Source organism: Telopea speciosissima, chromosome 8 (assembly GCF_018873765.1).
Source record: "Telopea speciosissima isolate NSW1024214 ecotype Mountain lineage chromosome 8, Tspe_v1, whole genome shotgun sequence".
NCBI lineage: Eukaryota > Viridiplantae > Streptophyta > Magnoliopsida > Proteales > Proteaceae > Telopea > Telopea speciosissima.
The window spans coordinates 12,755,404-12,773,443 of NC_057923.1; the positions used below are offsets into that span (position 1 = coordinate 12,755,404).

Below are 18,040 nucleotides of genomic sequence, written 5' to 3' on the forward strand. Positions count from 1 at the left end.
AATATGTTGTAAAAATGTAGAAACAAATTGTAATTGCCAGTGATGTGAAAATGGTATTAATCTCAGCCCTTTCCACAGATGAAATGATAGTGTCTTAACTCCCCCCCCCCCCCCCCCCCCCCCCATTTATTTTCCTCCCCTATTTTTGTATTTTTTGTTTTTCGGTGAAGATTTATTCAGACCGAATCGTGTCCTTGTACAAGTACCGTTCAAGGCCCTCTAGGGTCACTCACATGGAATCCACTGTGGGACCCACATGGAGGAATGGATTCCATTTGAGTGGCCCTGAAGGGCATTGGACGGTACTTGTACAAGGACACGATCTGCACTCGATTTATTTCCCTCTATCTGGTTTTTTAGGCATGTCAACATATTGTTTGAAGTTCTATACTTGCCCTCTCAGCATTTTTAGAGATCAAACTGTGGCTCAGTTGCAACCATAGTTTTAGGAATTGGTTTCTATCCGATACCAGGTCAGTGATACGATACGGACAGATAATAAATATGGTACAGTATTGATATCTTAGAGGGTAAAAACATTTGATACGACCGATATATATTGGATATGGCATTGGTTTTAGAATTGGCCGATAACCCTTTCTGATAGTCTGATGCTGTGCACTAAAACTATTGTTACCACCGGCTATTTTGGATTGAATATTCAAATTGAGTTTCATCATTCCTTGAGGGTTTGCAAGAAAAATTTACTCCCCGCCCCTCCTAGCCCTTGTATAGTGTCAGAGCCTAGATTACATTGGGGTTATCTCGGTTCCCGCAAATTTCAAGTTAATATTGCTTCTTGTAATTTTGTTTTTATTCTTAGGGAAGCTAATTCTGTAGCGGATTTCTTAGCTCGGAAGGCCTTGTCTATGAAGTGTACGGCAGTTTGATCGAATTCTACTTCCGAGAAGTTTCGATGTCTTCAGCCACGTGTCCCCTTCCTGCTTCTGAATAGATTCGTTTTTTACCAAAAAAAAAAGTTAATATTGTTTTGTAAATCCAAGGCCATGGAGAGAAGTAACAGAAGTTGGAGTATAGTATACATGGAATGCATGCCAATATTTAAATTTTTTGTTAGAATGGCCACATCATCTATCCATATAAAAGGGTGTGGGAAAGGTTTGTAACAGGCGTATAAGAAATATTTTTAGGGGGTTTGCATAACAACGTTCCCAAAAAAAAATGTTTGTGTTTTTTTTGGAACACATTTGAAACGGAACATTCATGTGACGTGTCTGTGTTTTTCAGGAATGAATCTAGTAAAAAAAAACGGGTAATAGAATGCTACCTAGTCGTGTGCAAGGCATGGCAACAACGCCTAGACACAAAGGGCCTTAGGTGTTTGGAAATTCCAGTTTTACATGGGGGTAAGGTGGTAATTTTTAGGTGCCCAATGTGAATGCTACTTAGTCGTGCGCAAGGCATGGCAACAACGCCCAGATACAAAAAGGGCCTTAGGTGTTTGGAAATTCCAGTTTTACATGGGGGTAAGGTGGTAATTTTTAGGTGCCCAATGCATTTTTTGTGTTTGGGCGTGGTTGCCACGCTTTGCCCACGATTGGCTCACGTTCTCTACCCCCCCCCCCCCCCCTCCAACCAAAAAAAAAGGACAGTTTGGTGAAGCGACTAAAAGTAGCTCCATAAACACAAAACCGATGATAGATTCAATATTCATGAATCACCACCACCACTACTATCGTCACCACCACAACCACCACCTCTACTTCCGCCACAGCCACCAACATCACAAAACAGAACAGAAGATATACGTTTGTAAATATGCAATCCATGTGAGTTTCTTTTCTTTTATAATGTCAAATACTTTTTTTTTCCAGTTTTATCATCAACATTTGTTGTACAGAAGTACTCCAAAATAATAGAAATGCCAAAAAAAATAATAATAAAATCCTGACTCAGAAACAGTAATTTGAAGCAGAAATGTTGCCATACACACCCTAATGACCCAAGGTGTTGGCGGGAGCTTTGAAGCAAGGCGTAACCAACAAGGCAACCAAGGTGCCTGAAAGCCTAGGCGACACTTAACAATTATGGGTCAAACGATTATACCCAATCTCAACCAGGGATTCAAGTTGGTCTGAAATCAGATTCAATTTTGAACCACAATGGATCAGGATGGACTGGGGCCATTTTCGAACCCAAGCTTTTGCTGGGCACCCATGGTTCAAGGTATTAGTATCGTTGGTTGTATCAGCTGATATGTATCGGTATTGCTAGTACCTTATATCGATATAATATTGATACTGTAATGGGTTGGACATCACTTGGCTCAATTTGGTTAAAAATTTATCAATTCCCCCAACCAGGGTCTTGCCTGTTACACGCCTAATTTTAACTAATAATTTGTCTAGATTTGCAATTTGAGTCTAGAATTGCCACCTTAGAACAATGAAAACATTTGGGGTAAAAACAGGGTCGGAGAAGAGAGGAATGAGCCAAAAAGGTGATCATAACTGTTGGTTTTATGAATTATCTGGAAAATAAAAGCCAACTGATTTTAAATGAGTTGGTAACCCTTCTCCTTCCACCCCCCCCCCCCCCCCACCTTCTCCTTTCACTTCTGATAAGTTAGGCCCTAAGGAGAGTTGAACTCATTACCTCTTAATTTTGTGGTTGTTGGTCCTTGCCAACCGAATTAGCACCTGTCGGGTTGTAACCCTTTTGCCTTGCTATGCAAGAATCTCAGGTTCAAGGCGTAGCAGCTAGTGATGCGGCAGTATCAAGTAACGATCCATATGCAGATTGGTCCCCCCAAACCCCTAGAATATCTCAAATCCAAGTTATTGAACTTTGTAAGCTCATGGGGTGGCGCTTGTAACGCACAGCTGGCTGCCAGCCGGTGTGTTTGGTAAAAGACAAGGGCTGTTGAGTGATCGACTCTCCTACCCCCCATTTTCTCCACCCCATCTCCCCCCACCTCTGCCCTCCCTTCAAGCTCTCATGCCCCCGAGTGCCCAATCTCCCTCCGGGACCACCATTGTGGTGGTCCAATGTATCTAGTCTCATCACAAACTCCCACCTTTTATTGTTTAGGGTCGAAACTATGCCTTTCATTAGGTATTTGATGAAACCGATGCCTATGGTGAAAAAATTCTTCCTTCACCATGGGTGAAAGCGAAACTCAGTCCTTTTGTATCTTATATTTATTTCTATTTAATGGTATTTTTGTACTTTTAATAAAACTTTAGAGCAAAGTTTGAACTAATTTCTTACGTATTTTGGATCAAAATTTGATCACTGAGATAAATGTAGTCTGTTATCACACAGAGTAACTCAAATAATGTCAAATAGCAAATAGTGAAGTTTTACACTTCACGTGGCATAATCACAATTAGAAATGCCCAATTGGAGCATTTTTCTTAGTATCTTAACAAATCGTTATCCCCTTCAATTCGCTGTCCCCTCCAATTCCTCACATGGGGTGGAAATGACCACTCTACCCCTGCCCAAAAACACTGCCCAAGGTGGTGTCCACTCCTCCCTATTAGAGGAATTGGAGGAATTGGAGGTGCCCGTGAATTGGAGATGATAATTATTCGTATCTTACCTCTGCTTATGTCCCCACCAAAATCGAGTTTGACTTGTTTGTGCACTCAAGGTGGGTCCACAAATCAAATGGGCATTACTTCCTGGGCAGTGCCTGTTTCCTCTTACTTTCTTTTCTCATTTTACATTTCTCATCTCTTGTCTTTATTTATTCATTCCTCTAACTTTCACTCATTTTTTCCTACTTTATTTTGCAAAAATCTATGTAACCGACCCCATTCAGTTGAGATAAGGTTGAATTTGTTGTTGTTATTATTACGAGCATGAACTGATTTTTCATTTTTATTTTTATAAATAAGGCATTAATTATTTCCTGATCTTAGCTTCCAGAAGAATAATTTCCATATTAGTATCAGTAGAATTTCCATTCATATCAATATAGAAAGCGAGTTCATAACAGTTATGTAAAGAGTTTCACTTTCATGTCTAACTCAACTACATGTAACACGCGGATCTGACGCTGGAAGTCACTTATAATTTGACCTTTCAATTGGATGCTTTGCGTACCTTCTTGAGAAGTTTTTATCATCCATATTCCTTAATTGAAAACTACCTGTAGCTTTTAATTAAAATCTGGAACCACTTCTTCCATTTCTGTGCACAGGTTTTGATCTATTATTGGTCTAAGTTGGTTAAAGTCAAAAGGTTTGTCCGGCAGAGCATGCCTTATACTGTATTACTTTGTCTGGTGCAACTATGAATGATTGGATGTGAAAGATTTTGAAAGCTTAATGGGGCCCACTTTAGTGTATGGGCATTAGATTGGGCTACCCTAGTACGAGATAGGTTAAAGGATTTGATTTAACACATTCCATCAGCTTTGGAGCTTTTAGTGTATCGGTCAAGTACCTAACATTTGGTATTAGAGTCCGGGTACCACGTCACGAGTTTGAGTCACGAAAAGGGCTACCTAGGAGAGGGCTACCTGGAGTAGAGTGAAAGCCGTCAGCTATCTAGCTACCACCAAACAAAAACCCTGGAGCAGAGTGGAATCACTTGGAAAGGGTTACCTACCGTCAGAGTGAAAGCTACCTAGAGTGAGAGCCGTTGAGAACGACGGCTACGGAAGCGTGGTGGTTTGTTATGTGTCTAATGGAGCCCACTTTAGTGTATGAACACTAGATTAGGCCAGTCGAGTATGTGATAGGTTAAAGGGCTTGATTTAACACGTTCCATCAGCTTTGAAGCTTTTTGCGAATCGATCAAGTTCCTAACATTTTCTCAGTACTCCTGATTAACAAAGATTCTTTAAACACACACATAATTGCAAACAACAACAAAAAGGACTATAAAGATTTCGAATCTAAGTTGACATCCTTTCTTACCTAATATGGGTGGTGGGACTGAGAGAGAGTAATTAGTCAAGAGGGCAAAAAGAACTAGGTCAAAAAATTCAGACATGGGTTAGAAGAATTTAATGTAATTGATTGTTTGGTTTGATTGCAGGAGCCATTGGAGACAAAGCAAGTTGTAGTGAAAGACAAGAAAAGCATGATTTTTTCCCTGGTCTACAAGGGAGAGACATCAAATACTTCTCTGCGGTTGAGATCTTTGTCATCAGTTGTTCAACTTGCATTGGTGATTCATGGGTTGGCAGGTGAATCCGGCTACTTGGATTTGATTTACTACAAGTTCACTTCGTTTTTTTATTGTTGAGCCCATATTATCTTGAAAGATAGAGAATGAGAATCGGATTTTAAAAGGATTTAGGATCTTGGTCTAGCAACACGAATTTTTATTCTCACAAGTGTGGTGCACTGCATTGCCAAGTGTACCTCTAAAGTGCATCGGACAGGGCACCACACTTGAGACTTGAATTTTTATCCTCCCAAGTGCAGTGGTCCCCCTCCGATGCACTTTAAAGGTGCACTACTTGAGACGATGAAAATCAAAGCAAAACAAGTTTGACAGAGATTCTCCATTAGAGAATTACCAACGAGGAGGTTACAAAAGCTTGTTGAAGGAAATATGCTTGAATTGCTTGGATCCAATGGAGGTAAGTCAGATGCTATTTGTTTGTCTATCTGTTGGCTTCCCAAGGTTGTTTGTCCATCTGTAGAACCAAGTATGGCGAAGTTACATGTGATGGGAGTATTGAGATGTTGGGAGTTACAAGTTATAACTGGTGTTATTGATGAAGCTTGATCTCAGTCTAATCCATAAAGTACTGTTGCTTCTTCCCCAATATCAGTGGTCCCACTTGCCGTAGAGTAGGCTGGGGGGGGGAGAGGGAGCAGCAGCCCCCAAGCCGAATTTTTGGGAGTCGTTTATACTACGGGTAGTTTTATACTTTCGGAGATTAGGATTTCTCTATATTTTATTGTGTGAGATACTATATATAGGGTGTTATCTTATAAGGTGTGTGTGTGAGGGTTTTGCAATTTCTTCATCAGAATAGTGGAAGCTCTGGTTATCGCTCGGCCATGGACGGAGACCATTTTGAATGAACCACATAAATCTTTATGTTCTGTGTACGTGTGATTCTCTTTCGCTTTTCTTTAGCAAACTATTGTTTTGTTGCGTTGTTAATTTTTTATATATGGGACATTGGATGTGTCTTCATATACCATTGAACTATCTCTACCTAATAGCTTAAGCTTTTGGATCGGAACCTTCCCCCCTCCCCCCTCCCCCACAATGGTAATAGCTATTTTGGTTCATTGTCTTTGGGAGCTCAATTTGCCAAGTTAAAGAATTTCTCTTGTTCAAGTAGGGTATGGCTGTGTACATTATGACCCTTCCCAGACCCTGCAATGACCTTCCCAGACCCTGCAATGACGGGAGTCTCACACTGGGTACACCCTTTTATTGTTTTGGGGAGCTCAATTTGCTGAGTTAAGATTTTTTTGGGGGGAAAAGGGGGAGAATTTTATTTTTCCCAATTCTGCTCTAATACAGACACAGTCCTCAAGTATGAAGGTAGACTAAGACATGCTTTGCTTGATTGGCATTTTTTTTCTGAATTGATTCGCTATGAATCATGAATTAGTACAGGTGAACCAGTTCGTAGTTCATAGATATGTATTGTGATGAATTCATCATTTCTAAAACTAGTTTTGCTTGGTTCAAACGCAAGAAAGGGAACCAACTTCTAATCCAGCCACAAATTTCTGATTCAACTCTAGAACTTACGTACAATTTGCAGGTAGATTGCCACCTCTGTTTTGCATCATGGGTCTTCTACCACGTGTGTGAAGGAATGCACAAGAGAACAAGAAATCATACAAACATAAACCAAAACCAAAAGATGAAAATTGAAAAATAGAGGAAACTCTCCTAATCTGATGTCATCTCCATTGCACCCATTTTCATTTTGAGTTGGAAAATGCATGTAGTAGTTGGAGATTGTTTCTCTTGTGAATGAACCAGAGACATGGAGTTCACTTTCCAGTAGTCTCCATTTCGCTTCTTCTCATCTCCATATGCCCATTGCTCCTCTTCTTTCGAATGTTCAAATCCACCATTATCTGAATTAGAAACTGAGACTTTTCTCCAGTTGCACCAGATCCTTAGCATGGTATAAAGCATTATCAAGCATATCACTGTGGAAGTAAAGACAATGGCTACTACAATACCAACAACTGCGGTATTTGATAGCCTCTTATTCCCAAAACCCACTGATTCTGAACATGAAATCAGTGGCAGGCCACAAAGGTTTTCATTGCCCAAGAAGGAACTGATTGGGAACCCTGATAGAGTTGAAGGAAGCTGACCATGGAGAAGATTTCTTGATAGATTTAGCGTTTGGAGACTGGTTAGTTTGCCAAGTGCTGGAGGCACTTCTCCTTGGAGTTGATTGAAAGAGAGGTTCAGTCTCTCTAACATCACAAGGTTTCCTAGAGCTGAAGGGATATCTCCTGATAAGTGATTTCTACTGAGGTCCAATATCTCTTGTAGCTCAGTAAGAGTTCCTAACTCAGATGGTATAGTGCCCGTCAAGAAATTCTCAGACAGTCTCAATGCATAAAGATTTTTACACTGCTGAATTGTGGAAGGAATTGGACCACTCAAATTGTTTCTTTGAAGATTAAGGACATTCAGACTTGTGAGGTTTCCAATGTCTGGTGGGATCTTACCTGAGAGATTGTTGCTATAGAGAGAAAGCTTAAGTAGTTTTGAGCACCTTCCAACCTCTGTAGGTATATCCCCATTGAAGCTATTGGACGAGAGATCAAGCTCTCCGAGAGCTTGTAAGCTCCCTAGCCATGAAGGGATTGTGCCCGTCAACTGATTATCATTGAGAAGGAGATGTTCTAATTGCTCACAGTTTGATAGTTCAAGTGCCATTTCTCCTGTGAGGTTGTTTGATGACAAATCAAGAAAGTTGAGCTCTGTAAGTTGGCCAAGTTCAGGAGGGATGTCTCTGGTAAGGTGGTTCTGTCCAAGCCGGATACGGATTATATTTCTTGACTCGGCAAGTCTAGAAGGAATAGGACCTGAGAAGCTGTTATTGGTCAAGTCTAATATGATCAGACTGCTAGAACCAGAGAGGGGATGGATGCTCCCACTAAACCTGTTGTGAGAAAAATTAATGATGGTGAGATTTTTCATAAGGAAGAGAGAATCAGGAAGAGGACCTTCAAGGGAGTTGTTGTACAAACTGAAGATGTTGAGCTGTGTAAGAAATCTGAAAGTTGGAGGCAATGATCCTGTGAATCTATTATCAGCCATGGCCAATGTCTGAAGCTTCATGCAATATCCCAAGCTTGGTGGTATGGGGCCTGACAAGTCATTCTGCCTCAGTTGAAGGAAAACAAGATTTTTAAGCTTCCCAATTGTTGCTGGAATAGACCCTGAGAAATCATTTCCAAAGAAATCGATCTCTCTTAAACTTGAGCAATTCATTAACTCTCTTGGTATACTCCCCGACATGCTGTTTTCATAGAGATACAGAACAGTTAATCTCTGTAATTTTCCAATTTCTATTGGAACTCTACCTGTGAGACTGTTGTGGAACAGAAATAGAGTTTCTAAATTACTCATATTTCCAATCTGAGATGGTATTGCCCCAGTAAAGCTGTTGTTATTGAGTTTAAGATCTGCGAGATTCAGAAGACTATCTATGCTGGAAGGAATCTCTCCATTGAGGCCATTGTCTGAAAGGTCCAATTGTCTAAGCGAATAACAGTTGAGAAGTTCCAACGGAATCGTGCCAGAGAGGTCATTTTGACTGAGAAATAACTGCTGTAGATTGGAATTACTGATGCAGAGGTTGCTTGGGATTCCACCTGCAAAAGAATTCTCAGATAGAACCAATGATTCTAGATTCCTAAGTTGGCTATTGAGGATGTTGATAGCTCCTGAAAAATTGTTTTTTGACAAGTCAAGGATCTCCAGCTGACTTAACTGATTTATCTCCGAGGGAATTTCGCCATTCAACCTGTTCCCAAGCAAATTCAAGTATTTCAGGCTGAAGAGATTACCCAACTCAATTGGAATGGAACCAGAGAGACTGTTGTTTGCCAGGTTCAGAATCTCTAGAGCCTTAAGCTTGCTCATTGAAACAGGGATTTCTCCTTCAAGCATGTTATTTGCTACTGAGAAGACTTGAAGTTCTGTGCAGCTACCAATCTCTTCAGGTATGAGGCCACTGAGACTGTTCTGCTGCAAATTCAGAGATTTCAGATGCTTCAAATAACCAATTTCTACTGGAATACTTCCATTTAATTCTGAAAAAGCAAGACCCAACACCCTCAAATCACTCAGGTTACCTAGGTATGGGGTAATTTCACCAGTCAACAGGTTATCTCCTAATCTAAGAACTTGCAATTTCTTCAAGAGACCAATCTCCTCAGGAATCTTACCACACAGAGAATTTGAATACAGATGCAGTTCCTTCAGATTTTGAAGTTGTCCAAGCTCAGGAGGAATTGAGCCATTGAGAGAATTCAAGGATAAATCAAGAACTTGAAGAGAATTGAGATGGGAGAAGTCCGGTGAGATCAAACCGTATAATCCTGCACCAGAGAGATTCAGACCCACAACATGTGTGAGATCATCTGAACATATCAGTCCAGTCCAGCTGCAGATATGAGTTCCTGGAGACCAATTTCCAAGAACTCCTTGTGGATCAATCAACTGCAATTTAACACTTAGAAGCCAGTAGGTGTCCACTGAAGCATTTCCACGAGTAACAGTAAGAAAAACACCAAGTAATGATAAAAACAACATCAAATGACACATCTGAGTCCTACCCATTGCAGAATTTACGTTCGAAGTCACTATATAAGCAGGTAGTGAAATGCTAAAGCTGGAAAACTTACAGTACCTCCACTGAAGGAATTCAGTTTACGTAGATCGAAAACTGAGAGCATGAACAACAGGAGCTTGCATATGAAATGATCACGAAAGATGGGAATTAAAAGAAGCAATAGGAAGTTGAGGAAAAGATTTGGAGACAATGCAAATTTTAAACTGCTGGGATGATGAAATCTTCAAGTTAAAATAGTTTTTTTAAGAAGTAGACTTTTCTCATCAGTTTCTAATGAGACTTAAAATATACAGAAAAGTTATGAAACTTTGACATAGATTCTGTTAAAATTACACTCTCTTTCCCCTTTTTTGTAATTTCAAAGATCAGGTTAAGAAACTATTTAACAAGTGTAGGTAGCTTTTGAGACGGGAAAGTAATATCTGAAAGGAGATAAGATATAGCCAATTTATGTGCTCAATATTACAGGAAAAAACAGAACAAAAAGCAGAGGAAACCCACTTGTTTTCAGTTGAAAATCATGAACGTGGGCCGCCTTCTAAATCTTTACTTCATCTTGCTCTTGTTTTACATTGAATTATCTCTCTCTCTCTCTCTGTGAGTGTATGCGTGTCTTCTTTCATCATTTCTTTTTTCCTCATTTCTGTGAACTTTTTCTATGGTGGGGTAAATTCATGTGGCCTAAATAGGAATTGACTTTAAAGAGATGGAATCAATGGATTTAACATTTTTCAACTGAACAGGTACAAAACCATTATCATCAACTAGGGTAATTGATATGCTTGAAGGAGCATTGATGATGATATCTGGGACACATACCCCTCACTTTGGGTTGATAGGGCATAACCTTAAAAGAAAATTTTATGGTTGAGGTAAAGGATATAAGATATCAATAGTTGTATATTTAGATAAGTTGAATACCAGAAAAAGAAAATTTACAAGCTGATGTATGGGTAAGAAAAGCTTACTTATAAAATAGTCAGTTTGAGGCCTCAAATCAAGATTTGTCTTGCCAGTATATGCCCCATCTAATGGGTTGACATTGAATGACCCGATTGTTATTGGTGAAACCTGATTTTGGTCTAGAAAGTGGTTCAGAGGATCTTCGGAAGATCGTTTCGGCCTCGAAACAATCTCAGATGGTCCAAAAAAGGCGTACATCAGGGCCAAAGGCGATGAGTTGTGTTGGGCTCGTCGAGACTTCGAAACAGTATATTTTTTTATATATGTTATGTTTTGGTCCGACCTTATTCGATTTGGCAATTTTTTGGGTCCAAGGGCATTTTTGTACTTTCTTGGTTAGGGCTTCCCTATATAATGTTCTTTTCTCTAGGAGGACTATAAGAGAAGTTTTGTAACATTCAAAGATAGTGAAATCCGTTCTATTGCTCGTTCGTGGATGTCCCAGATATCATCATCCCTTTGCATCTTGGGGGTGAACCACGTAAATCCCCTTGTATTGTGCGTTGTGTGTTTTCTCATTTTCGTTTTTCTTCTGCAAATCGTCACTCCTGGGCGTTGTTTTCTTAACACTGACGCCATATGGTAGAGGTGTCAAATGCTTTCACCTTCATTATTTCAAATTGTTTTATTTTTTTGAAACATATGATCTGGACAAGGTTTACAGTTCGAATCTCTTCTCTTGACCTAAACCCACCAAACACTAAATTAAAAGAAGAAAAAACAAGAATTAAACCAGCCCAAACTTAATTATGTTTCAGTGGAGACCAGCTTCATCAATCATGCATTGCTGTAGTACTTTGATCCTAACTAAGCAAGGCAGAGACAGAATTGGGGGAGGAGAGAACTTTGGAATAGTTGTTCATATGGAAGATTCCTGTTTATGAAGAACACCAAACAAGTGAAAACAAAGTTGTTCATATGGATTCCTCTCTCTCTCTCTCTCTCTCTCTCTCTCTATGTTTGTAATTAGTTGACATTCTCTTTGTCCCTACCTTCTAAATTCTTTACTATGAAAGGTTGATTTCATTATTAAATAAATATTTTTCCATATAAAATTGTTCTTTTGTGTATTTAATTTATGGAAGAGATATGTGTATCTTGTGCTGCCATAAGAGGAGGTTACCAACCATGTAGGCATAGACAAAATACCACCTACTCTAAAATTTAGTAAGAGAGTTTTATTTTTTTTAATTTATAATATAAACACAAGAAGAGAAATAGTAATAAAGAAAAACAAAGGGCCAAAGGAGAAGGTTCATAATTGGGGAATTTAATTTCGTACCAGTACAATAAATATTATGAAATTGTGGTGCATATAATGTAAAGGAAAAAACAAAAATATTTTTTTCTGAATAACTGTTGTCTTCTTCTTCCATTCTTTTTTTGTAGTAGTAGTAGTTTTTGTAAATGAAGTTGACATTCATGCAAGGTGAAATTTTCCGTCACTGGTAGAGATGGAAAATACAGCCCTTTTGATCATTTTTTGACATGTTGTTATCTCTTTCAATTCGTTGCCCGCTCCAATTCCTCACATAGGAGCGGAAATAACCACCTTACCCCCTTCCCAAGGTAGGGTAGGGTGGTCATTTCTGCTCCTATGTGAGGAATTGGAGGAAATTGGAGCGGACAGCGAATTGGAAGTGATAATTATTCGTACCTGCTATAGCATTCAAGTAATGTCTTTTGATTTCACCCGTTTTGGCCAGTGCTTATAAATTACTTGTAGAGAGTGAAGAATTTCTTCTTCACTGATGCAATGACCCCTATGAGTGGACTCTTAGGTCATCATTACAGTGTCACCTCCTATTGACGAAGTCAAAGCTACCCTCCCCTTTGGCAATGTGACGGTCCAATGCCCTCCTCCTTCACCATGGGTGAAAAAGGAACTCGATCCTTCATGCAATATGAACCTTACCAATGAGAATTTGAAGTCCCTATGTAAGATTTCATAGCTAGACCGGAAATCAACACGTAGAAGAGAGTATTATCTTGGTTCAACTGGGATCGGTCCCGGCCAATTCCAATCTAGATTGAGTCATAATCGATCAAGATTAGGTCAAAATCGGATGAAATCTGCCATTACACTTGATTTTGAAAGAGGATTGGCCAAGCCGGATAGGCCAGAATTGGCCTGGATTAGCCTCGGCTGATTCCAATCCCAAGTTGATCGATTCGACCGATCCCATTCCAATTCTTGAACCATGGTTCAACTGCTGGATCCTCATTGGAGTGGCTAATGGAATCATAGAACATAGATAATCTTTGAGAGTACTTTAGACAATTCAGCTGGTTCTGATAAATCTTGCCGAGTTTGGCTGATATTACAAAGATCCGGTTGTCTATTGACTGAACCTGGTCTGGCCGGTATTGATTGATCCATCCAACCGACATTAGGTTACAGTTTATAAATTTCTTGTTCCTACTCCCCTACTAATCATAAATTAGTTAATAAGATAATGTTGACTTAATAATCATCAATTAGTTAATAAGCTAATGTTGACTTAATTATGTTAATCTGTACTGGAAATAATGAGGCCTTATCCTTGATTGATTTATTAAAGGAGGAAGATATTGACTTTGGTTGGATATCTTTGTGCTCAACCTTTCTAGCTTTTGGTAACCAAATTCTATTTTGTTTTCTATGGCATGGGCCACAAGACCACTCAGAGTTTAAGGGTTTACTTTTTTTGTTTTTATTTGGTGAAAAAGAGTTTAAGGGTTTACACGTTTAATGTAAATTTGGTCATAGGGTAAATTGGCAGATTATTAAAAAAGAATAAGAAAAAAGAGAAATAGAGAGGTGAAGGTTGATGTCTTAAATTCTGCCGACTAGGTTGTGGGTTGCCTTCGTAGGCCGTTAAAAGCCAATAGTTCTTGAGGGTAATTCGAGAAATTGCATTTATTTGTTTTTTTATAAACTGATACTGGCAGGAGTTATTAGGGTTATTGGAAATTCTTTGTAAATTAAAAAAACCCTTGAGGAAGAAATCTTGTAACATTTTCTTCATTGCTATTGAAATTATTCTTATCTCTCCGTGGACGTAGGTAGCTTATCGAACCACATATATCATTGTGTTGTTTGATTGTTTGATTGTTCTTTCTATTCGTTTGTTGCATTGTGTATATAGGATTTTGTATTTATCGATTGATATCTTGTATTTTGTGGTTTGGATTGTGGGCCACCTCTGAAGAGCCATTAAAAGCCCCTAGAGTTTATATGGGGTAATTTTGAAAATTGTATTTTTATGTTTTCGCTTTAAATTGGTAGTGAGGCAGGAGTTATTAGGGTTATTGGAAATTCTTTGTAAATTAAAAAAACCCTTGAGGAAGAAATCTTGTAACATTTTCTTCATTGCTATTGAAATTATTCTTATCTCTCCGTGGACGTAGGTAGCTTATCGAACCACATATATCATTGTGTTGTTTGATTGTTTGATTGTTCTTTCTATTCGTTTGTTGCATTGTGTATATAGGATTTTGTATTTATCGATTGATATCTTGTATTTTGTGGTTTGGATTGTGGGCCACCTCTGAAGAGCCATTAAAAGCCCCTAGAGTTTATATGGGGTAATTTTGAAAATTGTATTTTTATGTTTTCGCTTTAAATTGGTAGTGAAGGGGTTTCATTAGGGTTAAAAGGGAATTTTTTATAAATAGTTGAGAGGAAGGGAGCTTTGTCTGTTAGAATAGAAGTAGGCTTGAATCTTCAAGTCGCGTTACAGAGTTGTTTTCCTTAACATGAAATTTGTCCCTACTACTAGATGCAAATAGGTTGTAGACGAATTGCCTCCCAGGATACAATGAAGCCTCAAACTTGATTTTCTTGACTACATAGTGCATAAACGGAGTCAAGATTGATGTCTGAAAGTTTTTTAAGAGAACAGAAAAGCCAGTAGTAGAAAATCTTTTTCCTACAAGATCACCTTTGAGAATGAGGGAGGAGAAAAACGTTTTTGGAATATATTCAAGTTAGAATTAACTTGGGTATTAATAACCCACTTGACACTTGTTCCCAACAGATGGATCCCTTCATATTTGAATCTAGACCGTTAGATCGTAATTGTACAATCTAAATCATCCAAAGTATAGCAATAATAAATTATCGATCAACTCTTTACAACAATCTTATCCAGATTCAAATTGATCTATTCGATAAAAAAAAATCAAAAGGAACGGTCCTGATAAGATTTTGCTCGAAACGTGCAAAGTGCTAAGTGTGTGAGCCACTAAAGCCTCTATTTATTTTTAAATGATAAATAGTACTTTATTAAATATACCCAAGGAATCATCTTTACATTTCTGATCTGGGACTATTCTCAATGCCATTATATTGAAAAACCTCCAACATTGTCACCCTATTCTCCGTTGCTAGTGAAGCTGCTTTCATCTCACCATGGACGTAGCATTGTGGTTGTTTGATTGTTTTTCTTTTGTTACGTTGTGTCTTCTGCATTGTAGTGAAGGCGCAACTTTATTTCCTTAGACCTTTCAGGCCCAACAATCCCCCCTCTGTGTTTGCAAAGCGACTCGAACCTGCGATCTTAGCTCTGATACCAATTGTTTGTCTTTCGGATTAAACGTTTACCGCTACAATAAAACCAATTGGTGGTAATAAGGGCGCAACTTTATTTCCTTATGCAGAGCAGACAATTAGTCTCAGAGTCACGAGGAAACACTGACCTTCTAGGCCCAACAATTTAGGTACTTCTCACATTCTAAATCTCTAGTAAGGATTTTTTTTTTTTTTTTTTTTTAAACTTTAGTAGGATTTTGTTAGACTTTAGTAAGAATAACTACTGATGGCATCCCAAAGGTGGTTAATTCTTGCTAGTTTTGCCTGTGTATCTTTTAATAGGAGACAAACCTTAGTGTCTATCTGACTATCCATGTATTTTATTTATTTTTGTTAATGATCATCACTTACATTTTAATGAAAGTTATATATCTTGATCAAAGTATACTTTCAAATGGATTTGGTATCCAGCCCACTAAAGAAAATCCTTAGACATGCGTGATCTCTTCTTTAGCGCACAAAAACCAATTCCAATCTGAGTTGAATATGGATTAGCAAACTCGAAGCAAGAAGAACCATTTACAGTAAACGGGAGAGGGTTAGGCACGCCGTTGGCTTTCATAGAGCTAGCGGTTATGCCCAATGGAGAGGGTGGATGGAATCACCAACTCGTTATTTAGGGAATGATCTGGATTTTTTTGTGTATCCTATCTATCTGCCCAATGGGACTAACCAAGAGAATCGATCCCTTAACCTCTTGGGGGACATGCGCTCCAATTAACAAGCCACCAACCAACCGACCAAGCAGTTGTTTGCAATGATCTGATGGGTATGTGTTAAATTTTACATTTAAATTCAATCATTTACCTTCTCATATAATGGAAAAACCCTCCCATGTACATCAATCCACTTTTTCATTAATCTGTACAACCCTCTTGATAGTCTAGAATTTTTTCAATGCTTCATTATGTCACGTGACAAACCCCATTTAGGTTGAAACTTGATGGCGTTCCAGTAGGTGATTGTGAAGTATAAATCCACCAAATTTCAGCATCACATAACTTTTCACTTGGCAGAAATAGATTTGTGTCTGCCAACCGAGATTCCTTCTTGGTTGAGCCAACAAGAAAACCTGCTCCACAACATATTACCAAAAAAAGAGGAAAAATAAAATGCTTTTAGTTGGCCCTTTTTAAAAAAGACCAGAACCTATCTCGTCCATGGGTTAAAACCTCTCAATCGGCCACCTATCAAATTTTATAACATATCACAATGTATATCCCATCATGCATGGGGTTTCTCCCTTGGAGTTCACTGCTCATCTTTCAAGCCTTTATATTTAAAAATGTAAACATTAGGGCAACCAAAGTCAGGCCCAACCAACTGCCACATCTCTCTTTTGTTGAAGCCCATTACAGTATAATTCTCCAAAATAAGGATTCAGATTTCTCTGAATATTAAAATATGTCCACCAAATTTGAGCCTCAAGTGGACATGTAGCAATCGTTTAAGGTGCAACATGAGAGGTTTTGGATCCAAGCCATAAAGTTTGAAACTCACATATCTTCCATCGGAGCCCATTTGGAGCCTACCATGAGTATATAAACAAAGGCCAAAGCTCTTGCTTGCATGGATGAAAGTCATGAAACCGTGACAAACTGAACAGAAGTTTCAAATAGGGAATTCTGTGATCCCCATGGATTTTCGGCGTATGATCCTCATTCTCCTCGAGGGTACTGACCTAAAGAAGCAAGAAGGCTGGCTCTTCTTGTGTCGATGGCTCAATGTGGAGGGTGGTCTATGATCACAAAGCAGCTCCTCCATTGCATAGACACGGCCTATGACCCTTGAAAGAGAGCCGGTGTAGATGGAGGCAACTTATGAATTGCTTCTCCCCACTTCTGATCCCTCAAGTGAATTCATATAGAGAATATAGGGGCCACAAAATCCCATCCTTACGGTGTCTTCTCGGCGAATTTCTATCAGGACATCTTCAGTCAAGGCCTCCTTAGCCAACATCTTGACAGAACTAGTGAAGCAATCAGTATGTCCATGTAGCTGGACTCAATGGGTGGCCCTTTGATTTGGGTTTGGGGCCTCTAGAGTCTAAACCAGTGGAGGTCTATTTGGACATTCCCACCTTGGATAAACAAGGCCATAGACCCATGATGCTGGGGTTGTGTCTTGTATTCTGCAGGGCCCTTGCAATTTATTGGGCTTATATATGTTTTACCAAATCGGTTTTGGGTCTATTACATGTATAGAGATAAAATTGTAATTATATGAGTGTCAGGATTTCCCGGGTGCCTATTTATTGTAGCTTTGAGGTTTCATTGTAGAATTAGACAATGAGGTGGAGGTGTAGTATTTTTCTAGTTAATAGAAAATTTTCGGGTTCCCTCGGAAGTATCATCTCAGTCTCATGATACACCAATGTATGAGGCCTTCTTGTCTCTCTGGACCGTCCAACTATTACTATGTATACATTCACAATTCAACAATTTTCCAATTAAGAAATTCAATGATACTCAGCCTGAAACATCAGATCAGATCAGATCAGATCAGATCAAACCAGTGTCATGAATTCGAAAATTAGATGCTTAAACCATGGTAGGCCTGTTCAGAGGCAAGCACAGCCCATGATGGCTTGATTTTGCACCAGAATCCACGCCTAGACAAGCACATTCAAATAGTTAAACAGAGACGGTATTCCCGGTGTCAGGTTTGCTCAGGGATTCAACCAGCATAAAACCAGATTGAATAGGTGGAAATAGCCAATCCAGTGAAAT

General features: G+C 38.9%; 1 protein-coding gene across 2 annotated transcripts; it reads right to left on the reverse strand.

The window, feature by feature from the left end:
• Window positions 1-6,772: 6,772 nt before the first annotated feature.
• On the reverse strand, window positions 6,773-9,898 carry LOC122670572 (LRR receptor-like serine/threonine-protein kinase GSO1). Of its 2 annotated transcripts, XM_043867511.1 has the most exons (2): window positions 9,369-9,898; window positions 6,773-9,233 (listed from the first exon to the last, which is right to left on the reverse strand). In XM_043867511.1, exons 1-2 carry the CDS (start codon window positions 9,760-9,762, stop codon window positions 6,841-6,843), a joined length of 2,787 nt encoding a protein of 928 aa, XP_043723446.1. In that variant the 5' UTR covers window positions 9,763-9,898; the 3' UTR covers window positions 6,773-6,840. The 2 variants fall into 2 exon arrangements, with proteins under 2 accessions (XP_043723446.1, XP_043723445.1); XM_043867510.1 differs by having other exon boundaries at window positions 6,773-9,898.
• Between the last annotated feature and the right edge of the window lie 8,142 nt (window positions 9,899-18,040).